The sequence below is a fragment of the Gymnoscopelus braueri genome, assembly GCF_963280865.1.
Source record: "Gymnoscopelus braueri genome assembly, chromosome: 7".
In the NCBI taxonomy this organism is placed as follows: Eukaryota; Metazoa; Chordata; class Actinopteri; order Myctophiformes; family Myctophidae; genus Gymnoscopelus; species Gymnoscopelus braueri.
This window is the reverse complement of record NC_137608.1, coordinates 27,723,325-27,748,413: the sequence shown is the minus strand read 5'-3', so window position 1 is coordinate 27,748,413 and position 25,089 is coordinate 27,723,325. Positions and strand designations below refer to the sequence as shown.

Sequence of the window (25,089 nt, the reverse complement as noted above, 5' to 3'; positions counted from 1 at the left end):
TCTCATGTTAGCTTGTGTTCAGTCAGTGATTTTTCTTAAAAGAAGTTGAAAAAACATAATAGGATGATAGTTCTGCTTGTTTCAAGAATATTAATAAAAATGAAAAATATATTTTTTTAATTTTTATTCCAACAAGTGAAATTATAACACCCGGTTGGCTGATTTTCTTCAACTTTTTTCAAGAAGAATTTCAAGACAAAAATCAAGTCAGATGATAAGACATACATTTTGGAGCCTGCCTGGACAGGACCAGGCCAACCAGCCAATAAGACTTCATGTCTCTGCGGCAGGACCAGGCCAGCCACCCAATAAGACGTTGCGTCTCTGAGGCAGGACCAGGTCAACCAGCCAATAAGACATGATGTCTCTGAGGCAGGACCAGGTCAACCAGCCAATAAGACGTTGTGTCTCTGAGGCAGGATCAGGCCAGCCAACCAATAAGACGTTGTGTCTCTGAGGCAGGACAAGGCCAGCCAACCAGCCAATAAGACATCATGTGTTTCAAAGGAGGATCAAAGGCAAAGCTTAAACCTATTAAGAGGTTTCAAACTTGTTTTAAATTCACTTCGACTACTTAGTTTCTGATGCAACTTTACAATGAGAACATCAAATTATTCTCAAATGTCGTTTTAAAAAGACCCCAACCCGGATGTATGTACATTGCTGAGGTCAGAGGCTCAATACTTTTCTGGACCGGGGCAAAATCATACATGTTAAGAACACAATATGAACCAGACTGTTTGTTCATTTGAAACAGCAGCCCAGTTAACAACAAAACTGCTTCTTTGGGGTCAATTCAGTGACGTAACTCAAAACAGAACATGAAGGAATAATGACCCTCTGTACTCCTATTATAGGTGTGATAAAAGACTCTCCATACTGTCCTATTATAGGTGTGATAAAAGACTCTCCATACTGTCCTATTATAAGTGTGATAAATGACTCTCTATATTGTCCTATTATAGGTGTGATAAAAGACTCTCCATATTGTCCTATTATAGGTGTGATAAAAGACTCTCCATACTGTCCTATTACAGGTGTGATAAAAGACTCTCCATACTGTCCTATTATAGGTGTGATAAAAGACTCTCCATACTGTCCTATTATAGGTGTGATAAAAGACTCTCCATACTGTCCTCTTATAGGTGTGATAAAAGACCCACCATACTGTCCTCTTTTCACAACTATACGACAGTGGTGACGGTGGTGAACGATAGTGCTTTGTGTTGATGGCCCGCAAGTCAGTGTTTTTGGTTTCAGTATGGTTTAATAGGGTTCAGTATGGCAGTATGGTTTAATTGGGTTCAGTATGGTTTAATTGGGTTCGGTATGGTTTGACTGGGTTCAATATGGTTTGATTGGGTTCAATATGGTTTGATCGGGTTCAATACGGTTTGATCGGGTTCAGTATGGTTTGATTGAGTTCAGTATGGTTTGATCAGGTTCAGTATGGTTTGATCGAGTTCAGTATGGTTTGATCAGGCTTCAGTAGGATAAAACACTCCATAATGTCAATCTTACAGGTGGAGTAAAAGACCCTCCATACTGTCCTCTTACCACAACTATAACGACGACAGTGGTGAATGTTGAACGTTGATATTTCTCCGCCTACTGCATGCTCCTACTAAACAGTATGTAGCCGTTTTGGACAGTTAGTGTTACGACAATGTTATGTTCTAAATGTTTGAACATAACATTGTCCTAACACTAGCTGAATAGTGTTAGAATCGAACACTATCCAGACCTTGCTGGGGGAGGCATGTCAGAACAGCGAGCTGAGGTCAAAAGGTCATTATCGGGGAAAGAGCAGAGAGGTCATCAAACGCTGAACATTCTCTGTCTGGAACTCAGTAAAAAAAAAACATCATTTGCATTGCAATATTCAGACGTCCATCAGTTCATCCAGTCTGATCAGTTCATATTTCATCCAGCGGTTTCCATATCCGTCCCAGTCTGTTTTGCTAGGGTCTGTGCACCCTAGTCTGGTCACAGACAACCGTCAATTTGTTCAATCCAATGTCCCAAATCAGAAATAAAAAACAGTAGAGTGTGCCCCTTTGGTTCAGACAGTGCCTGGTCCTGTGAAATGATCCCAGTGCTGTTCTTATCATTTGATGTCCATATATATATATAGATAGATATATATATATATACTGTATGTCACAGTTCCTCTGCTTACATTAATGTCAATTTTCTCCTAACCACTACGGAGGTAATCCTAGAGACGCCTTGGATATGTGCATGTACAATGTACCTCTCTCCTTTCTGTGTCTCACTTAGACAAAGTAGTAGAAAAATTATGGAATGTCCCATCACAGGTACTCTGTTCCTTTCTGGTCCCATGGGGTTTCAGAGGAAAACACTTTGCAGGCGTTTAAAAACAAAACATAATAGTAACTCCTGTCCTTTGAACTCCTCTCAGTAGATGACCTCGTAGACGGTCGCCTTCTTGTCCCCTGAACCAGTGACGATGTACTTGTCATCCACAGAGATGTCACAGCTCAGCACCGAGGAAGATTCTTTAGACTACGGAGGGAGAGAGAAGATCTAGTTCAAATTCATGTCACTTATCTAACGAGGGCTGAGATATAATATGTATGCATGATCTATGATGGTATTTGCAACGTTTTTTGAATAGGAAAAGGAATCAATAAAACAATCACCGAGAAAATAATCGATAGTTGCAACCCTAACAACAAGCATTCCCACTCCAATCAAAGCATCCTACCTGGAATATACTGGCACCGTAGGGCGTCCTCCATGCATTGAGTAGGTTGTCCTTCCCTGTGCTCACAAACCATTTACCTGAGGACACACAAAAATTAGCCATTTATGTCAAATCTTAGTCAAAGCTAACAGAGAGGCCATGAGAACAGGATGTTATAGTCAGAGTTTGGTTAGTTCAGAGAAAACTCACCTCACTATTCTAGAGTCTGACTCCTCTGTGAACAGGTATTTTCTCTCTAAATGTTGCAGCACGCATGTAGTGCTATAGTTCAGCTTTGCATTAGTTGTGTTTTGCTTTGAGCTTGAAAAATTCTCAACCTTAATATTTTGGTCTTCGCCAGGCCGGACAGCTGTAGGCCAGAGACTATGTTTTCGTCCAAAGTTTGCAGGAGTGACCCGTTTTGAACAAAATGCCACAAAATCATAAACGCAGCGTCCGATTGCCGTGAAACTTTGCACAACTCCCAGAATATGCCACGCCCATTTCCACCAGACAATATTAAGGCCATTTTGCATTTTCTTTGCAAAACATAGTTTGTCCTATTTTGTCCAAACCTCACCCAAATTGGTACACCTTATCTCTGTCGATGTTTTTGATCCCATTCCAATTGGCTATGACTGCCTTCGGGCCCTGGGCAACCCAGCCTGGCGGAGACCACTTTTCTAGTTTTCCATTTTTTCTCAGGATCAGGCTCATCAACAATATCTACCTGGCTCGCCATGATGAACAAACAGATACAGTGTGAGAGAGAAAACATACAGATGCTTCGAGGCAGTAACCAGTAATTGAGGATTTATGTGTATTCAAGTAATTTAAGTTAACCCATTCAATCTGGGAACACACCCACAAATGTCTTCTAAATCCTAACAGTTTTCTGAAAACCGTATGTTGCTATAATATCAGTGGTTCTCACACGTTTTCATGTCAAGGACCCCCAAAATGATATGCATTTGGTCGTGGACCCCCATCTCAAAATATTTTGTTCCAGGGACCCCTAGAAGCAAAGATTTGAGTTCTAAATGTTCGCTTTAAAAATATAAATATTCAAAGATTTGCAAAAATGTTCATGATTTTTCAAAAATAGCCAAAGTATAAAATAATGGCTACAGCTAAAATCTAAAATGGCACGGATGTGTTCCCGGATTGAATGGGTTAAGTGAGGAATCATCACAGCGCTACATATACAGCTATAGTAGAATGTCTTACCGCAGTAGGCAAACTGCAGGGAGAGGACACAGCTCTCATGGAGATGCAGCTGGTATTTGTCAGGTTTAGTGACATGGAGGACCTCAACATTGCTGCTCTCCATTCCCACAGCCAGCCACTCTCCTGTGGGACAGTAGCCCAGGGAGAAGATCTGGACGGAGGGGAGAGAGAAGAGAAAGAAAATGTCATTTGGGCAAAATCAGAAGCAGATTAAACGCTATCTGAGCGCTATCTGTACCTGAACGAGCTGCTGCTCGAGTCCTTACTAATACCCAAAAAAGTTGAGCTTATCACTCCAGTTCTTAAATCCTTACACTGGCTCCCTGTTTGTCAAATAATTGATTTCAAAATACTACTGTTGGTCTATAACGCTTTGATTAGCTTAGGGCCAAAATGTAGTTCTGATCTTGTGCGATATCATGAACCATCCGGATCTCTCAGGTCATCTGGGAAAGGTCTGCTTTCTGTCGCTAAAACCAAAAGTAAACGTGGGGAAGCAGCATTACGTTTTTAGGCACCACATATCTGGGACAAACTCCCAGAAAACAGCAGGTCTGCTGCCCTTTCTTATTTATTTTAAAACACAACTAAAGACCCTTCTGTTTGCCGCTGCCTTTGATCGAGTTACTTTGCTTTCTCTTCTGCACTGTAATTGTATCTGTTATTTTTACTTCTTTTGTTTTGTTTTTTCCTAATGTCATTGTATAATTGTGTTTCCTTTGCTTGATGTTCTGTATAAAGCACATTGAATTGCCTTGTTGAAATGTGCTATGCAAATAAACTTGCTTGCCGAACTTCTTTTTTGCAATGCAATGTAAAAACACATTGCGATGTGTTGTGAGGCTTGTAGATCTGCTATTTTTGGTCATTTAAAAAATGTGTATTATTAAAATCGGTTAAATGTTTATGATCAAATCGATTAGTTTGAATAACTGTCGTACCCCTACTGTGCACCTGATGACAAGACAGCGAGTGTAAGTGTGTGATACATGCCTGTGAAGTGAAGTCATGCTGCTGGAGCTGCCGTCCCTCCCTCAGGTCCCAGGAGCGGACAGTGTTGTCCAGGCCTCCCGTCCACAGCTTGGTGCCATCGTTGGAGATGTCGATGCAGCTGGCACCGTCGGTGTGACCCTGGAACTGCCTGCATGATGGACACATAATACAGTCCGAGTCAGTGGTCTTCCAACGTTTTTCAGGCCAAGGACCCCTTAGCTGAGGGACCCCCACTACATGTAGGATTCATGTTAAAATGTGTGTTTTCAGACATTTACGATTTAAAACCCTCAATACTTTGTAAACTTGACCTTTGGCTCGGTACTTGGTCTCCTTTATCCCCTCTACACAAACCTCTTCGCCGACAATAGCCGATCTACAAGCTCACAACGCGCCTGCGACGCATTGTGAGCTTGTAGATCTGCTATTTTCGGCTAATGTTCCCCCCAGAATAGCTGGGTTTTTCAAAAAACAAGCCCCATTCAAACGGCCATAGCTCTGGAATGGAGGATCGCGACCAGACATTCCCCCCCCCCCCCATACTACCGGACCCCCGTGCGTGTAATGAGCCGATCTCCGCCAGGACGGAGGTCACAGAGAATATTCCACGATTTTTCAAAAGGTACAGTAAAATCGCTGTTTTCGCTTGGTGTCGGTCATTGTCAGTCATTTCTTTGTGTATTCAAGTTGTTGTCATATCTGCCCCGTGCAACTTTTGTTTACAAAGCCACACAATTGAAATCGTTAATCGCTTTTGTATGACAATTAATCGTCAAGTAAAATGTCATAATCGTGACAGCCCTAACAGCAAGAAGGTCCGGGTTTTGAACCCCGGCAGGGAGTCTTTCTGTGTGGAGTTTGCATGTTCTCCCCGTGTTTGCGTTGGGTTTCCTCCAACATCAAAAGACATGCATGTTAGGTACATGTTATTGCCTTTTAGCAAGGTACTAGCGTTACACTGGAGTCCCATGGCGCTGAAATGTGGCTGCTCACTGTTCCTACTGTAAGTAGTTTTGATGGGTCAAAAGCAGAGGACAAATGTCAATAGAAAGTATATAAGGAACGTAGAGAACAGGTGTTGCTGGTATGCTATGTTATGTTATACTTATTATAAAAATAAAAATAGAGTCCGTACACTGTTGTTAGCTCCCACCGTTTATAGCAGATCAACGTTTCCATCCCTAAAGGATGCTGATGAAGAACCTTTGTGGATCAAAGCGGTATGATATAAAGTATAACATAACATAATACACCAACAGCTTAAGCCGTTCGTAAACTGACACCAACTAGCATTAGCTTGAATCCTGATTTTTTTTTTTTTAAGTTCTAGAGCTTAAGTTGGTCGCAGCTAGACATGTAAAAGTCATATTATGCACATTTGTATCTGATGCCTTGTTAGCAAACAGAGACAAAGTCTTAAAAATATGTGGGAATAATTGTATTTTTATGGGGGGGATGAAAAAAATTATAAAATTGCACAGAGAAGAGATAGCGTGTTAAATCACTTCATGCTGTTCGGTCCTTCTAAGTGGCTTTGAATTTTTCTATACTGTCTGAATGATTGTTGGACCACCCACAGCCTCCTTTAAGAAAATAAATATTCACACTGACACACAAACATGAAAATCATCATTGGTTTAACATGTGCTCAGCAAATGTTTCACAAGCACACATGACAGGGTTAAACAAACAGGACAGTAAACCGTTTAAACAGACGTCAGCTTCAAGGGGTAAATTGACATTATGTGTGAAAACTAAATATTTACCCAAATATACTGGGACTGTACATTTGTTTAGGGAAGGGAGTATTTTATGGTCCATGGAGGAGGGTAAATTACTTTTATAACATCATCCAGCTGATGGCAGCTTAGATGGCTTCGATGAGCACGGGGGCTATTAGGGGTTAAGTGTCTTGCTCAGTGACACTTGGACACTGTGGGCGAGCAGAGGGTCAAACCGATGACCTTCCGATTCCCAGGCGGCCTCTCTGCCCAGTGAGCCCACTCACGGGTACCAACAGAGTCCCAAAAATTGTTAAAATGCCCCTGAGCACAGAATTCTCATCTGTGTGTAATGTACTACTCCCCATATTGGCATTGTCAAGTCTTAACACATTCAATCCGGGAAAGCGTCCCGTGTCATTTTAGAATTTAGCATCATACGTTTTTCAGAAAACCATTAGGAGTTAGAAGGCATTTGCAGAATCTGCCTACAGGTCTACAAAACCAATAACATTCTATCCATCCTTGTAAATCTACAAATACAAATATACTAGGTTGCCTCAAGCCTTTAGAGTTTCAGTTAGAGCTCAAATTATTGTTTACACTTGGCTTAGGGCTGTTGTTAGTGTAGCATATTAACCCATTAAGACAGGGAAAGCATCATTCTACAAGACAACTGACCATTGGAGACCATGTTTTGTTTGGTTGGTATCACTGTATAAGAGGCTGGAGAATGATGTAGCTGCTACTGTAGCTGGGGGAATTAAGAACGTTCCGCCCGGTATGTATAGATTAGATTGTTTTAAGATTACATTACATTTCTATAAGATTACATTTGTTTTTGGTTCTTGACAACATATCGCTATATACTGTATGACATTTCAGACAATGTTGACAACAAACCTAATTTCCTTGTTTGTTTAATACAGTCACAGTTGAATTGATGGGAGACCATGCCTATTGATGGCTGGTATGGAACATACTACTGACACATGTCGCACCTACTGCTGTACCGGTGGGTGGGACAGTGTAGCCGCAACCAACCAGGAAAGCTCAAACTGGCCAATGGACGCCAAGCTACAAGCTGTGTGAATACAGGAGACTCCCTCTTTCATTGGTGTCGCCCAGGTTGCGCCTAAACCCAAACATTTAACTTCACAAAAACTATGCTTGAACCTAACCTTAACCCTAACCTCGCAAACACTATGCCTGACTCTCCCGTGAATGCAGATACAGGTATGGGTAAAGCTCAGATAGTGTGACATGTTGACTCGCGAATCTACACATCACTTGCTTACATTCATCTAGCCGGCAAGCTGTTTTTAAATTGTATTGTACATACAGAGCTTCTCTTACCGAACCAATGTCTGATTGTGCAAATCCCAGACTGCGATGTTTCCGTCGCTGCAACACGAGAAGCAGACCTTGGAGTCTGGGCTGATGGCCAGGGCATAGCATGCTGGCGCCGACGATGTTAACTCCGCCTTAATCCTTGGAGTAGGTGTGGCCAAGTCCCAGATTGACAGTGTGCTGGCCTCGCCTCCCACTATAAGTGTCCGACCATCAGGTAGAAGACGACAGGAACGGATGTAGTTGTCCCGGTTCTGCACAAAATTGGCTCCAACTTAATATTTTCATACTTAACATTTGTCATATACAAGTGCATAGACAGTTTCTGTTTATATTAGGGCTGTCAAACGATAAAAAGCTACATCACATGAATTGCTGTGGTTAATTGTGATTAATAAAAAGAAAATGTCCAATGGCACTTAAAATCAAAGATAATAAAATGTAGAACAAAACTACCACCAAATTAATAAGGAATATACACATATCCATATCCAGAGGTGTAGTGGTGTCAGGAGAAGTGGGTATACTCTACTATCACCCAATAATTTCAAGTAGGACTGTGCAATAAAGAAACGGCATCCTACGTTAAAAAATCTCAGAAACGAAATGCTGCCAAAAACATATATTCTCCAATGCTGTTGCTCATACTGTCAGGTCAACCGGTTTCTTAGAGTCACTTGACTCCTGCTGCAGCTATTGTTTGCTTCATAAAAAGGTCCCACAGTGAAGGAACATATCGTTCTGAATATTGAACCAAGCTGAATAGAGTTCAGCCTCTGTTCATGTGATCATCATTACTTTACTGGCTGTTTTCAATTGAACATTTGCGTTGATTTTATTCACATGTGATTGGATTAGCCACACATTTCATATGCTCTGCCTTGTGTGAAATTCACCAATAAACTCAGATACAATATCTTGAAAAGTACCAATCCTTTCTGTCCGTTCTGAAAAAAAGTCAAGCCAAATCATGCTAGGGAGAGATTTTAAGAAGAAGTACAATATTAACTTCTGTGAACACGCTCTCATATTTCTCAATCAAAACCATTCGGAGGCTCTGTGCACTTGTCATCTTCAGAGAGTTGACAGACACTGTGACAAGACCCGCAAACTATGTTTGTGTGAGAAGCAGGGCTGCTCCATGTGGACAAGAGTGTGTGTGTGTGTGTGTGTGTGTGTGTGTGTGTGTGTGTGTGTGTGTGTGTGTGTGTGTGTGTGTGTGTGTGTGTGTGTGTGTGTATGTATGTCAGAGCCTCTCAGAGGAAGACTTTTCATTTAGGAAAGAAGAAGAGTTATAGGAGAATGCGCGGCTACTCTCACCGCAAAAACAAATAACACTTGCGGTCGCACACTTCAGAAACCACACCATAATTATCAATACTTTACTATTTTGTCCAAGAGAAGGTATAAAATATTGCACTATTTTCCTTACACAAGCACACCACCTTAGCCACAAAAAGTGAATAAACCAGTCCTGACACGCATGCACGCACACACACGTCTTCCAACTCCTCACCCACTACAGAGGCAAGCCGTCACATAGGGTTACACACAGCAAAATTCACTCTCAGGGTCAGGACTTTCAGGATTTTTTCGGTACAGCTTCTAGGATGACTTGTATCCACCTTGACACATCGTAAGTTTGTGTCAAGGTGGATTCCTTTAGTCATCAACATGCACAAAGCATGCGCGCACACACACACACACACACACACACACACACACACACACTCGCCCCCTGCCATTCCCCATTCCCCTGCTCACCAGGCAGTCGAGCTGCGACACAGGGCTCTTGTTGCCCGGGTGACTTATATCCCAGACCTTGACACAGCCCTTGCCGCCGGTGTAGACGTGGCGGGTGGGGTTGCTGATGGTGACGGCGCACACCACCTCTCCGTGGTTCAGTGTGTTGATCTGGCGGGCGTGGCGCGGGATGCCCGGGCCCACCAGCGCGTCCGGAGGGAACGGCACCGGCTGCATCTGGCCGTCCGCCGCCACGTGGAAGGAGTAGGCTCTGATGGAGGAAGAACACAGTGATGAGGATGAGTAGAGCAGGGAGGGTGAAGACATAGGAATGGGGTGTGGAACAGGAAGATAAATTAAGTAAGCTGGGAGTGAGGAAAAACGGACGTAGACGTACAAATCTTATCTTATCCAACCGGGAAAGCATCTATGTCATTTTAGATTCTTGCGTTGGCTATTCAAAAATAGCAGAGATACTTTTGAAAAATCTTGAAAGTGTGAGATTTAGAAGACATTTGTAGAATCGGCCTCAGGTCTTAATGGGTTAAACCCTATACTTGGTTGTCCAGAGTCCCTCGCGGCTTCATACTAGTGCTTTTCTGTATTTGTTCTACATAGCCGAAAATAGCCGATCTACAAGGTCACAACGCGTGGCAATGCGACGCGTTGTGAGCTTGAAGATCTGTATTTTCTGCTAAGTTTTCTGCAGAATACGAATGCTGAGGTTCAAGTGGTTAAGATAAGAACGTAAAAAGATGAGGTGGAGGATAGAAGGGATGTTTGGCATTTTAACTATTTCTTTGCCCTGATAAATCCATTACCTAGAATATCATGTCAAAGTCATAACACACACACACGCACACTTTCTTTCTCTCTCTCTCTCTCTCTCTCATATGCACACACACACACACTTACGGTTTGCCTCCAGGGATGCCTGATAAGCTGGGGGGCATTCCAGGGACTCTCATGTGAGGATGGGGGTCAAAACCAACCTTAGAGAGGGAACACAACATATGTGCTCAGTACAAACACACGCACCATGGGGGAGTTCAAAAGAGTTCAGAAACGGTCATGATCTCAGAATAAATATACACTTGCACACGTGTTCATACATGCAGGTACACTGGGGCTTATCTTCTTAGCCATTGTTCTATCGATTACGCTTTCGCTTAATTGAATTGAAAAGTGCAGGGTTTATGTGTGTGTGCGCGTGTGTGTGTGTGCTGTACACACACACACACACACACACATACATACATATACACACACACATACATTATATATAACGTCGGTCGATTATTTCTCCACTTCAATAATACCAATTGGTATTGTATTTTATATTGTTATGGTTGATTAGTCACCTTTACATCGAGGTATAACTTGTAAGGATAGTGCAATTGTGGAATGAGCAACACAGCTAAACGTGTGGTTAGCACCCCCCTAACAATTTGCCAAAATCTCCCAATATGCTTCTGTTGGTAATCGTTCTCGTTTTGAGCGGCCAGCCAGTCACAGGTGTGTGACTGGCACCTGAGTTGCTGCTTGGAGCATACACAAAATCAACAAAGTTGCGTTTGTGTATGCTGCTCCAAGCAGCAACACTTGGAAAGATGACACATTTGTCCCTTCAGGATAAAGGGGCAATAAGGCAAGTAGAAGCTGGTGTTCTGTTGATAGCAGACTAGAGTGGCAGCATTATTTGGTGTCAGCCCTGGAACCCTCTCCAAACTTAGGTCAAAGTTCCGTGAGACTGGTGAAGTCAAAGCTCAAAAGTAGAGTGAATACCAACAGAAGCATATTGTGGGATTTTGGCTACCCACATGTTTAGCTGTGTTGCTCAGTCCACGATCCTTACAAGTTATACCTTGTCGTAAAGGTGATTAATCAACGATATAAAATACAACACCAATTCGACCGAAGTAAGACTTATTTTTCTATTAGCTTGTAAATCTGCTATTTTCACTCATTTCTCTAGGGACATATTTTACTAAATTAAATCAGTTTTCATTAACTATTGTACCCCAAATGTACACACGCATTTGCAAGCACGAGAAATGTACTCTTATGTAACTGTACACAAGACGTAACAATAAAGAAACCTTTTAACAGAAGCATACAACAATGCCCTGTATGAGTATGCCAGCAGAAGTCAGAACTGTTGGTGGTTAACTCCACACACTCTCACACACACACACACACACACACACAACTGATAGTTACACAACCTGAAGGCTCTTCCTTAAACATCATACAGATACATATCTGCCTGTATAAACACAGTAAGAACGCTGTGCAAATACGGCAAATGAAGTGATGAGGTCATTGCCGGTAATGGACACTAAGATACGAACCCACACTGACTTCAAGCTCTGTGTAAACATTCACACACTTAAGCACTGAAATGTAAAACACAGCTGTGCAATTATTGACACTCTCAAGCACACAAAGTACAACAATTAAGGGTTGAGTGTAACAAATTGCTTCTAGGAAGTCAATCAATCAACTAATGGTGATTCTATCCTGACATTTCCACAGTATGTCCATAATTGGCTGACAGTTGCACATGTACAACATGTACATGGTGAGCACACACACTTATGAATATAAGTATACAAAAAGAACATAATACAAAAAAGAAGATGGAAAATAAACAAGACAGAAAAATTATTTATTAGTAGTTAACAAGAGTCTCCTTTGGCTACTTTCAACCTGGCATCCCTATTTTGGGCATGTCATTACAGGTTGAAAAATGTAAAAAAGAAATAGCAAACGTGGCCCGATTTACGAGCTTGTTCTAAGCTTGTAGATTCGCAATTATTCAACGTACAACGAAGTATATAGTGCTTAAATGGTTAAACTAATTGATTACAAAAGTGTAAAACAAAAGAAACCTTAAAAATAATTTAAATAATAATAATTTGAAACTGTTACTTTTCAGGATTTCTAAATTTCTACAATCTACAAGCTCAAAGCGCGTCGCTTCGCATTGCGTTTCGAGCTTGTGGATCTGCTCCTTTTGATACTTTTGTGTGACGCTGTAAATATGATCAAGTAGGGCACTAGCTTCTGAAAAAGAACACACAAAGTTAACCCATTCAATCCGGGAAAGCATCTGTCATTTTTAGATTTCTTTGGCTATTCAAAAATAGCAGATATACAAGCTATGAGCTTGTAGATCTACTATTTTTTCGTGAAAAATTCTTTGCTTCTGGGGGTCCCTGGAACAAAATGTTTTACAAATGTTCACTTTAAAATATATATTCAAAGATTTGCACACAATATGTTCAAAGATTTGCACACATTTTCACAATCTTTCAAAAACAGCAGATCTACATGCAAGCTCATAGCTATTTTTATAGTCAATAATAGCCAAAGAAATCTAAATTGCCAGAGATGCGTTCCCGGATTGAATGGGTCAAAATACGACGATAGGAGGTTTCTGCCCCGACGGCAACAAATTACATTACTATTGCGCAACAAGGGCACCCAAGACTTGGAACGCCCATGATCCTACTCACCATGGGAGAGCGTCCGTACGCGGCCACGGCGGCTGCGGCGGCAGCGGCGCTCATCTGAGGTGACATGTGTTGTAGTCCGGCGGCGTACGCAGCCGCACCGGCTGCTCCGGCCAGGTCCCCATTCATCCCCGCCGCATGGGGCAACATACCAAACGCACCCGGGTATGGCCCGGGAACAGCAAGGGGGGTCCGCAGACCTGCAGCTGAGGGGGTGGGGGGGGGGGAAATTTTCATTAATTTGCCATTTTCAAGATGTGGGCCTTCGTCATGCTTTAAACTGTTTAAAAAGCAGTGGTTCTCAAACTTCTCTCTTCATGTCAAGGACCCCCAAATTGACACATAGTATGCCAGGGACCCCCATAAGAGAATACGTTTTACAGCCATAGCATTGATTCTCGACCTTTTTAGTTTCAAGGACCCCCAGTTTGATTTGCATCAGGGCCACGGACCCCCACTAGATGCCATTTTGATCTCTGGGACCCCCAATCTGCACTGTAGTATCATCAGATTGATTTATCTCCGAGAGCGTACAAATGGAACCAAATGGACCGGTTAGGATCCATTTGATTCCATTTGTACGCTTTCGGAGTTACAGACATATTAGGGTCCATTTGGTTCCCAACAATCAATCATTTGGCTGGGGACCTCCTGGAACCACCTCAAGGACCCCTGGGGGTCCCCGGACCCCACTTTGAGAACCACTGGCAGGGTGTTCCACAAGCGCAGAGGCTCAAATGTACAGCCATTTGGCCGGCAGCCGGCTACTTTACGCTTCACTCCCTCACGTGAGTATTATCTCATCTGGCAGAGTAATTTAAGAGCATGTGCTAATATTATGCCGACCGATCCGAGTTTAATAGGCTACAGCTGCGTGGTGCAAACTTCATTTAATCTATCTACGCCAATGCAGTTAATGTATGTAGGTAGATATTTGACGGTCTGACGTGACACCCCTTGAAACACAGACCGCGGTGCGGTCAGACTGGTCTTACTAACCATTAAATTATCCAAAACATGTTTTAACTTTTGTCATGCATGCATGCTCTGCAATGCTAAGTGTATTTTTCAAGACATCCCGTTGTGTTATTTTGCGTGCCATCCCAACGCAATATGGTTTGAATGCAGCCTTGTTTAGGCTACTGTAGACTGAGAAGCTACAAGCTATTAACGCGTCGCATTGCCAGATGTATGCTTCGTCGTACCACTGTCGTGCGGCTAACAGAGCCGATCTACAAGTACTCAACGCATCGCAGCCACGTTGTGGTAGATCGCCTATGTTATCCGCGCACGTTGTCATGCCACGAAGTATAAACCGGACTCTAGTGACAGAACAGTCTAGTGACAGAACAGTCAGGCACATACAGTGCTGTGTGGTGAAAATATACAAGATTGGATTGGGATATCATTAGTGAGGCGATACTGATCATAATTATTCATAACAGAATAATGGCTAAATATAGGCACACAACTTATCATGTGTGTGAATTATAATCATGGCCTCAATAAACATAACATTGATATAGCCCATAGATGCAGCCTGCACTGGTTTAAAGAACCATAGTGGTATCAATACATGTCATTGTTTATTCATAGCTTCAGACATACATCATGCATAAACATTACAATTTGTACAAAGTTATTAGAAACAAATACCAAACTTAACTGAATCATTCAGTCACTGTTGTGTTGACTACACATCATTATGCGGCTAATAAGTCATGGACGTTTGAATTTTCTTTGTTAATTATTATTTTTTCTGCAGGGAATATTCTCTGCCACACAGTTCATAAAATGCTTTATAAAATGCATTAACCGCAATAAATAACTTAACTTAGACAAAATGTAACCATGTAATTATATTCAGCGATCTGGATTGCTTATCAAGCCAGATTCAAGTCTCTGCAAGTTTCACACCATACTGAAATTAACTGAATCCAATTGGCTTCCTTGATAATGAAACCAGATCTGAGACCAGTTTTACCTTATAAAAAGGTAAATTCACTTTTCTATAGCTTATCCTAGAATCACACTCTTACTTTCAGATATCTTTGCAGGGTTAAGTTAAACGCATGCAATGAATTAAATGTTTTAAAATTGGATGAGATCCACTTGGGCCATGCTGTGTGGCTTCAAGTGGATCTTGGACTTCATGTGGCCAGCCTGTGACATCAGTCGTTTATGACGTATCTATGACACCATAAAAATGCACATGCTTTAATTTAATCACAGAATTATCTTTGGTATTGAGCTCTCCTTCGGCAGCTAGACAACCACAACATCCAGAGTTTGAGGTAAGACGATTGTACTGGACTTACTGGGTGGGTGTGGCATCTCCATGGAGGGGGGCTTTGATAGGCTGGGCCGGAGTCCCGGGGTGGAGCTTGGTCCAGGGGTGGAGTCTCCTCTAGGAGTAGGTGTGCTCGACTTTTGACCTGGTGTGCCCGCTTTGTCTCGCTGCCACAGAAAAAGACACTTTATATGTCTAATAATACAAAATGGCATCAACACAGACTTATGAACTATAGACGTGTATGACTACTGAATGGAACAAAGTTAAATCGTCATTCTCATAGCATGTCAAGACGTGGATGTGAAGAAATAATACCTGAAACAACTGAAGGCTTAGGGAAACTTAAGCCTTTCGTAAATTTACAAATTAAACTACCGTAAGTAGCTCTTGCTAGTCAAATAGTAATCTACCCATCCACCCGGTCACTCAACTCTCCATCTATCCATACCATGGCCATTTCTTTGGACTTGAGGGAAGAGGAGCTAGCTGATGAGGCTGTAGAGGCTGGACTACAGGGATCTTTCTTCAGGAGACGTGCCTTGTCCAGCCCATTCTCTCTGGGGGAGGGAAGTGGCGTACCACGTGGGGAAGTCGGGTCCTGAGGGAGAGAGGGGAGAACCCACCAATAAATGTCTATCCAAGAGGAAGATTCTGTCATTTGGTCATCGTGTCCATACATGGCAAATATATAAATTCTGTGCTCCATATGGGAGATTTTTGCTATCAACATATTTAAAATGTGTCAAATGTATGACAGATGTTAGTCTTTTAGTTGTAATTAAATCCATTCTAGCATTTGTTCACGAAGCAAAACCTTCACATACCACAGAAGAAAAAAACGAACTTAAACTTAGTTGTTATCAGGACTTTTCCCCATAGTTTCTTTCTCTATTCTTATGACCCTTTTTTATAACTGCAAAATGTTGGGAGTGTGTAAAAAAAAAAAAAATTCACCCAAGTTGATGTTGGACAAGTTGTTTTAATATATTGGCAGCATTTATTTATGTGCCAACAATTACATTTTGAGACCCGTTTCTCCATATAATGAAGAGTGAATGGAATCCCTACTTTGTGTTTCTTGATTGATCACAGAGCACAGAACCAACAGATAAATCAACAATATTTAGACTTATTTTGGACTTTATGGCCAGGTAGTGCTGGGCAAAAGAACTTCAAGTCAACATGACTAATATTTCAAACTTTTGGCTCAATTATGATTAATTAACAATCATCTTTGCTCTATAAGCTAACACCGCGTCGTGATGCAACGCGCTATGAACAGGTATTGTACCTATAACCCAAGGCTCCACCAAAGTTCAACATCACTTTAATTAAAGCAACATCTCAACAGACAAATACACAGAAAATATCAAGTCCACTGACCTCATTGGAGACATCCACCACTAGATTATCATCACTTTTCTCCCCGTCGCTATCCTGCAAAGACAATCAAAGCTTTGTAAATTCCAGTCTAATTTTGTCCTCTAACCAGGCACTTGGCCTGATAGCATTAATCCTTTAATTAGCTGAAAATTAACTGGCGTTCATCACCTCCTAGAGAAAGTTATGTAAAATGAAAAAGAATCTTCAATACATTTTTCCTCAAAACGGACAAAATCGTAATCTTTATCCACTTTCAACCTGTTGTCCCTATTTTGTGCATGTCAAAAAATTGCAAAAATGGCAGATCTACACGCTCATAATGCCTTGTGGTGCAACTGTAACCTTGTAGATCGGCTATTTTCGCTGCACGGGTTGCCACACATACGACAAATATATATAGATCTGCTATTTTTGCAGTGCAACCATCGTAGGGTAAAGTACAAAACAGGGCTTAAGTGGTTAAATATACATATGCTCACACAAATGAAGAGGTTGGGACTTTATCTTACATAGTGGCTGGAGTCCTTGTCCTCCACCTTGCGTTTTTTAGAGTCGTTGGAGAACTCTGGACCGTTGCGTCTCTTGTCTTGGTTCCTCAGACTCTCAGGCAGTAATGAATTACTCTGGAGAGATGGAGGAAGAAACGAACAAGGTAAATACAACAGGAAAATAGTCAAACTAAAGTTCAGAGGACAACCAGAAGTGGATGGAAATACAAGGAGATGGTGAAGGTTGGAAGGAAAAAGCACAGATGAGGAAAGTCTGGAAAAGACAATAGGATGATGGGGAGAAAGAGAAGGGGAAAAAGTCTGGAGCAGTGTGAATTGATTGTCAGCGTCCTAAATTCTCTACATCCTGATTCAACTTAAGGGTGATTTATACTTAGTCACGCCCAGAAAATAGTCTATCTACAAATTCCCAACACATCGCAGTGTGAGCTTGTAGATCGGCTATCTTTGGCGAGTTACATCGGTGTGCAATACGTACGTACGTATGAAACAGGCATTATAACAGCCACTCTGCAGGTTAGAGAAACACACCATCACGACCACTAGCTTAATGGTACCCAGTATGAATGTAGGTCACCCAAACACTTTAAAACCAACCTCTCTCTCTCGCTCTCTCTCTCTCTCTCTCACACACACACACAGTTGATGATTACACTGAGTGGATCTCACAATCTATCAGTGCTCCCTCTCCTGGCTTTGACAAACCGCAATGGCTGTAGTGTGTTGCGTGTGTGTGCGCGTACATGCCTATGTGTTTGCCGTGCAATTGACTATGAAAGCCTGTTTGTGCGCGCGCGCGTGTGTTACTACTATAACACACCCCTCCCTCCATGTCTCTAGACTAGTGTCACACACACAGTCATGCACGCGCGCACACACACACACACACACACACACACACACACACACACACACACACACACACACACACACACACACACACACACACACACACACACACACACACACACACACACACACACACACACACACACACACACACACACACACACACACACACACACACACACACACACACACAGCAGTTCACCCCCCTCTGGCTCCCTGACCAACGGATTCTATTGTTAATGGATTAGAGCTTCATGTTGAGTCCATTATAGCTTCGGCCTGTCAATGAAATGTGCATCCAACACACACACACGCACAGTAGCACACACACAGGATTTGAGGGGGGAAAGGGTAAATGAAGGAGGAATAGCTGAGGGTAGAAAAGGACGGGGTGGGGGGGTGGGTGAGGGAAAAGGGGGAGGAGGAGGAGAAGGGGATGAGATTAGAGGACGGCGGATGAAGGAAGGGTGTGAGTGTGCGGAGGAGAAGAAAGAAAGGATGACAAGGGCGGAGGGGAGGGACGATGGAGGGGGGGGTCTGCATTCTGCTAAAGGGCCCTTTCCTTCATGAGCCCGCCCTCCCTCCCTCCCTCCATCTCCTCCCTTATTGAAAGGTTTTAGTGAGCTGAGCAGAGGAGCAGTGACCCGCAAAACATAAGCAATTTCCCCCCTCCGTCCCTCCTCTATTCCCTTTTAGCACGGTCGCTCGCATGCGCGCACACACACACACACACACACACACACACACACACACCACACAAGCTCAGTGTCATATGACTGCCTCTGCCTCCCTGAATCCCCCCCCCCCCACCTCGGTGGCAGTGATATTAAACACAATGAGAGTCTTTAAGCGCAGGATCAGGGGCGATGGGGGAAGAAAAGGGGGGGTGAGGGTTGGGGGGGTAATCTGCTCACTGAGGTGTTAAATAGGCACAACAATGCAGGCTGGGCTAGAGGAGGCTGTGTGGATTTGTGTGTGTGTGTGTGTGTGTGTGTGTGTGTGTGTGTGTGTGTGTGTGTGTGTGTGTGTGTGTGTGTGTGTGTGTGTGTGTGTGTGTGTGTGTGTGTGTGTGTGTGTACGCGCGAGCGTCAGTGTGAGAAGAGAGTGCATGTGCGTGTGTGCGTGAAAAAGGCTTGTTTGGAGGAGAAAGGGAGCCAACAGCTCAGAGCAGATCAACACAGTAAAATCCTCCGTGCTCATTTAACTCCCGAGTGTGTACAAATGGACCTTTGGGTACATTTTCACCCTCTCAGAGTTAAGTTAACACTGAGGATTTCTACTGTGTAGGGCAGAACAAAACAACAGACAGGCTAAACCTCTTCCCCTAGAGGCCCTTAGAGACACACACACACACATACATATACACACACACACAGCTCTACATCATCAGAAACACATATGAATAAAGGCCCATTTGTTGTGGGATGGGGAAAAAAAAGAAACTGTTTTATGATTGGATATAATAACACACCATGTCTGACAAACCATTACATTCTGCCAGCTATCGGATCTCTTGGTGTCTTTAAGACTGAGTTATACTTAGTTGTGCGGGGGTGCACCAGATCTACAAGCTCACTACCATGCCTCACAGAGATTGGCAATTATTGGTGCGCGACACCCACACGCAGTAGAGTATAACTCAGGCTTTAGGTATTTGAGCAGCGGCTAGGACAACAGGTCAATGCTACGATTATGTCTGCTACAACTACTATTAGGTTTACAGTATTTAATGGGATGGTGGTCTACCACGTTACGTGTTTGTTCTATGCAACACCTGGCTTTGTCTCTAGACATTGTTTTGTTTTGCCTTAAGGGTGTATATGAGTATGGAACTGGCATGTAAGGTAGATAACGATGTGATCACACAAACATGGGCAAAAAATCATTTTACTACTCTGCCACCAAAATGTGGAATGCCCTGATCCATTAAAACGATGTGAATCTCTGGCTTCCTTCAAAACTGTCTTGAAAAAGCATCCGTCAGAAAATTACAAGTGGAGTTAGATTTGAAAGCCCCTTGAAATGAGGGGACGTTTTCCCCTTTTCTTTTGTCCTTTGAAAATAATATATATATAAATAGACACAAAAGGGATGCATGTAGTCTTTCACCTGGGTTCACATTATTTTAGAAATAGGAAGTAGGAACTTACTGTGCCAGGCTCTCGGTCTATCATCATTGGAGACAGATGCGTTGTTCAGAGTGGAAGGTTGTCCATGGAACAATCCACCAGATGTTGAGAAAGAGAAGAAAGAGAAAGAATCACAATTATACTTGATATAAATCACGGTATACAAAAGTAAATGTCATTAATATGAAAAGTACATATGATATGCGTTTCAGAATGTAATCCTGAAATATCACAGACATAAAAGAAAATAACAAATATTAATCCGAGGCTGAAGACTGTGGGAATGGTAGTTTGAATGAGTCGTATACAATTATTTAGAGTATGCCGTTTTGAATAGCCTCTCATGCTCTCGTGTGAATAGCAGATGTACATTTCAATATGATCAAAAAGTATGCTCTTGCTTTGCATTTCCACAGGAAGCCCTCACAGGCGACCAACACCAATCCCCAGGTGCAGGTGGCATTGGCTGGGGCACGGCTGCATTCCTGGGTGGGTTTTTGCTCACCTCTCAGGTGCTCGGGGTGGGGCTCGTGCCCAGACGGGTGGGGCTTCTTGTCCCCGCCCATGTCCTTTCCCAGCAGGTGCGGGGGCATGCCCCCGAGTGCTCCGGATAGAGCTAGGAGCCCGGCTGAGCCGCCGAGCTGAGAGGGGTGGAGGCCGGCTGGGTGTGGGGTGAGAGGTACGGGGGCACCGCCACCATGGGCATGGGAGAGATGTTGCTGCTGAAGGAAGGGGGGGGGAGAAAGTATGTGGGGGAGAAACCAGAGTTTGGGGTATTAGTGTCAGTGAAAGACAGAGGTTGTATATGATGGCCTATATCATGTCAAACTTTTTAATTTAAAATATGTATATACTGTATATATAGATATAGATATGTATATATCCTTTATTTGTTGAATAGCAGGCTGTCTCTGTCCTAACAAATACTAAAATGTATGTTAACCCATTAAGACCTGGAACGCATCTGTGTCACTTTAGATTTCTTTGGCTATTCAAAAATAGCAGATATACAAGCTCATAGAGTGCCGCGCTATGAGCTTGTATATCTGCTATTTTTGAAAAATCTTGAAAAACTATTTTCCAGATTCTTTTCAAAAAACTGATTTTTAAGAATCGCCTCAGGTATTAATGGGTTAAATGAAAGCGAGATTGGGTTAGTCCTTCTGCCTAATCAATGAAGAGATATCAAGTCCTACAGCAGATGGATCAGGTCCCTCTCTGTCTCTTGAGTTTTCTCTTCCTCAACAAGCTGTTGTACTCAAGACAGTGAACAAAATCCTGCTACAGCGTGCACACACACACACACACACACACACACACACACACACACACATACACAGACAGACACACACACACATCCCTCCCTCCCTCTGGGGTCAAACACTGAACAATACTGACAGCTGGGATCAGAGCCCATGGGGGGGGGCAGATGCTGCATGCAGCGCTGGTTCTTTGGAGGGAGAGGAGAAGAAGAGAGAAATGGAGGAGAGAGAGAGAGAGGGAAATGGACAAGAGGGGAAGAGAGAATGGAGGATAGAAAACAGAATAAAAGTAAGAAAAGGAGGAAGGAACCGAGTGAAAGAAGGGAGGAAAAAGTAGAACAGAAGGGAAAAGGGAGAGAAAAGGAAATGGAGAAGAGACGACAGAAAAGAGGAGGAAAGAGTGGGAACGAGGGGGATAGAGGAAGGAACAGAGAGAGAGCACATAAAAGAAAGGAACAGAAAAAGAAGAGAGGTGGGGGGTGTATTGGGGGCGTTTGGCCGTCAGCCCTGCTCTCTCTTTCACACCAAATCAGGCGCTCGTCTGAGCGTGAAATGCCTTTGTGTTTCAAAACATCATTATTGCCTCTTCAGACAGGAGCCGCGGGAAGCATGGGGGGGTGGGGGGGAAGGGGGGGGGGCTGGGGGCGGTTAAGTTAATTTTACCTACTATAACCTACTTTGATTACAATGTTGCAACGTTACACACAGCTCTGTTTACACATTTGTTTTATTCTAGTAGGCCTATATCTTCAATAAAATGTTGTTGCTTTTAATTTGACATTTGCTTTGTCAAAGTAAAGCTATGTTTCCCATACCCCTTTGAGAGAGCGAGAGAGAGAGAGAGAGAGCGCGAGCGAGGGGTGGAAGGAGAGAGAAAAGAGGGAAGGAGAGAGGAGGGGTTAGGAGATAGAGATGAAGGAGGTGGTGGTAGGAGCGAGTGGGGGTGGGGGTCAGAAGGGGGGGCACTAGAGGTCAAACAGACTTTTTATCTCACCTAATTGACTAAACCACCCCCCCCCCCCCTCTTCTCTTCTCCTCCCTCCATCCTTCAACGACCCCCCCCCCCCCCCATGAACAACAGAAAGAGCGACGCCATTGCTTTTCAACCCCCACAACAGCCATGCGCCTGTTCGTCCATGTGCACTCACGTGCGTGTGCGCGCACACCTGTTTCATACAGTCAATGGTGCGCACAAATACACACGCCTAAAGCTCACGGTTTCCCCCGGTTGACTTGCCTGACAAACAGTCAAACATAAACACATCACACTTGAACACACACATGGACGTGCGCGCGCCCACGCACGCGCGCACACACACACACACACACACACAGTCGATAAACAAGGCATGCACACATAACCATCAAACACCCTGCCTGTTGTTTCTATGGGATAATAGAAATCCACACTGCTACAAAAACACACATACACACATAAACAGACGCGCACACACAAACACAGAGGACCCCTGGTGGGATTAAATGGACGGGAAGTATTGGTTGAGGCGAGGGGAGCCATGGCTTGTCAGTGTGAGCGTGTGTGTGTGTGTGTGTGTGTGTGTGTGTGTGTGTTTCTGTGTGACTGTGTGTGTGTGTGTGTGTGTGTGTGTGTGTAACAGAGGCAGGGGCAACATGCTTCATTACACTCATTTAACTCACACAAACAGGGTGAATGACAGGCTGGCGTGGGAGATGGGAGAGAGGAGAGGAGGGCAGCATGGGTGCAACCCCCCTTTTACAAACACTGGAATCCAGCAATTAAGACTCAAATGGCAACTGCCAAATCAACCCCCACCAGCCCATCACACACTCACACACTAAAACCTGTCAGTCCACGCCAACCAACCAACCAAGCCCAGCTCACCTCTCACTACCCTAACCCACACTCCCAGAACCCATGCCATTTGCCAAGCTAAACCATTTTGACAATTTAGCCCCCGTTCCCTTGAACTTTAACTCCATAACCCCTCCTTCCCCACCAGTCAAGTCCCTCTACCTCCTTTCTCTCTGACTTAAGACCCCCTCTGCTGCTCTGCATAGTTAAACTTCACACTGAAGCTGCAAGCAAAATAGTTTCCCCTCTTTTCATCCTTGCCATACCAAACCTCTTTTAAATCCTCTTAACACATTGTGTGCCAAAAACGGTCCGGACCGTTTTTGAGAATCCAAAGGAGAAGTGCCGAACCGTTTTTGACCCAATTTTATTTTTCTACGTGGGGCCCACGTGGGGCGCTCTAACGAAACTTTGGGATCATCCAAGGAGTCTCTGAGAAGGAGAGGCCGGATGTGGATCCATGTCAAAAATCCTTCCGGTCGGCCTTTCCAATGTTATCTCCTTGACTAAAAGCTTAATATCTCCATTTCTTTTTAACGTGGTGGAAGCGAGCCGTTTTCGATCGTCGATCACTCTGCAATGGAGGATCGCGTTAGAAATATTATTGTTCCAGGCGTTAGTCGGGACCCTCCGCCGTCTCGCACGCACGCTTTGTTTACATGCACTTCCGCGTCGGGGCGTCTACAGCACGAAACGTATCAACGTAAGTGGATGGAAGAATAGCAGGCACTGAACGTATAATATTTTAATAAACCTCTGGCACCCAATGTGTTACAGCTGCGGTAGTAAATATTGAAGTAAAAATGTGTTAACATTGCACAACACCCCGTCAGCTCTCAGTAATTCAAAGGGTGTGAGATCAAATCTGGCCTCTGTGTAACATCTTTGCCTCTGTATTTGCATTTGGGCCCTCCAAAATCTCACCACTCCCACAATACCATGACCAATCAGGGGAGCTCCATGTGGTGGGACATGCTGTAGTGAAATTAGGTTGCTGTGCAATTATTTTGATTACAATGGTTGAAAAGCCTGGCTCGTCGAATGTCCTACTCTGCTACTGCCAAAAACAGCGCATTCGGGAGAACTAGGGGGGCGTACAGGTGCCACTTGGCTCCACCAACGCGGAGACGAGTTGGAATCAAATTGACCAGGTGCTCCACTGACCAAGGAACACAATTGGCAGTGTTCGCGGGGTGGGGAAGGTGTCAGGGGATTAGTGATGCGTCGTTCATGATCGATTCGTTCAAAATAACTAGTTCTTCGCTGTGAACGTGAACGAGCTCGTTCACTTTCTGAAACTGTTACGTTCATGCCATCGTGCATGCCCCCATCGCACCGTACGCACGATGTAAAAGGAAAACGCTCCCGCGAACTTATCATTGCCGTGAACGAAATCGTTTGTTCACTGAAATGAACGTTTTTTTCCCAACACTATTCACCCGTTTCCTAGGCTGTGTGTTTTCCACTTCCTGTCGATTTCATTGGATATCATTGGTCATCTGACCAGTTTCATTGGATTTCATTGGATCAAATCGACAGGAAGTGGAAAATACACAGCCTAGGAAACAGGTGAA

At 43.5% G+C, this 25,089-nt stretch overlaps 1 protein-coding gene across 7 annotated transcripts in view; it reads right to left on the bottom strand.

Annotated features, from left to right (window-relative positions):
• Positions 1-25,089, bottom strand: part of LOC308088557 (transducin-like enhancer protein 1) — a 38,751-nt gene that overhangs the window by 330 nt on the left and 13,332 nt on the right. For 4 of the 7 annotated variants that reach the window (XM_080433034.1, XM_080433038.1, XM_080433036.1 and 1 more), the window contains exons 7-20: positions 20,925-21,141; positions 20,441-20,457; positions 17,442-17,555; positions 16,933-16,986; positions 15,998-16,147; positions 15,575-15,713; positions 13,260-13,462; positions 10,657-10,733; positions 9,763-10,012; positions 8,005-8,252; positions 4,928-5,075; positions 3,935-4,085; positions 2,729-2,805; positions 1-2,526 (exon numbers count right to left, since the gene is read on the bottom strand). The exon at positions 1-2,526 is cut by the window's left edge and continues 330 nt beyond it. In XM_080433034.1, the coding sequence (XP_080289160.1) occupies positions 2,419-2,526; positions 2,729-2,805; positions 3,935-4,085; positions 4,928-5,075; positions 8,005-8,252; positions 9,763-10,012; positions 10,657-10,733; positions 13,260-13,462; positions 15,575-15,713; positions 15,998-16,147; positions 16,933-16,986; positions 17,442-17,555; positions 20,441-20,457; positions 20,925-21,141 (1,953 nt within the window). In that variant the 3' untranslated portion in view covers positions 1-2,418. The remainder of the gene's footprint in view (positions 2,527-2,728; positions 2,806-3,934; positions 4,086-4,927; positions 5,076-8,004; positions 8,253-9,762; positions 10,013-10,656; positions 10,734-13,259; positions 13,463-15,574; positions 15,714-15,997; positions 16,148-16,932; positions 16,987-17,441; positions 17,556-20,440; positions 20,458-20,924; positions 21,142-25,089) is intronic. The other 3 variants (XM_080433035.1, XM_080433039.1, XM_080433037.1) reach the window with 1 other exon arrangement.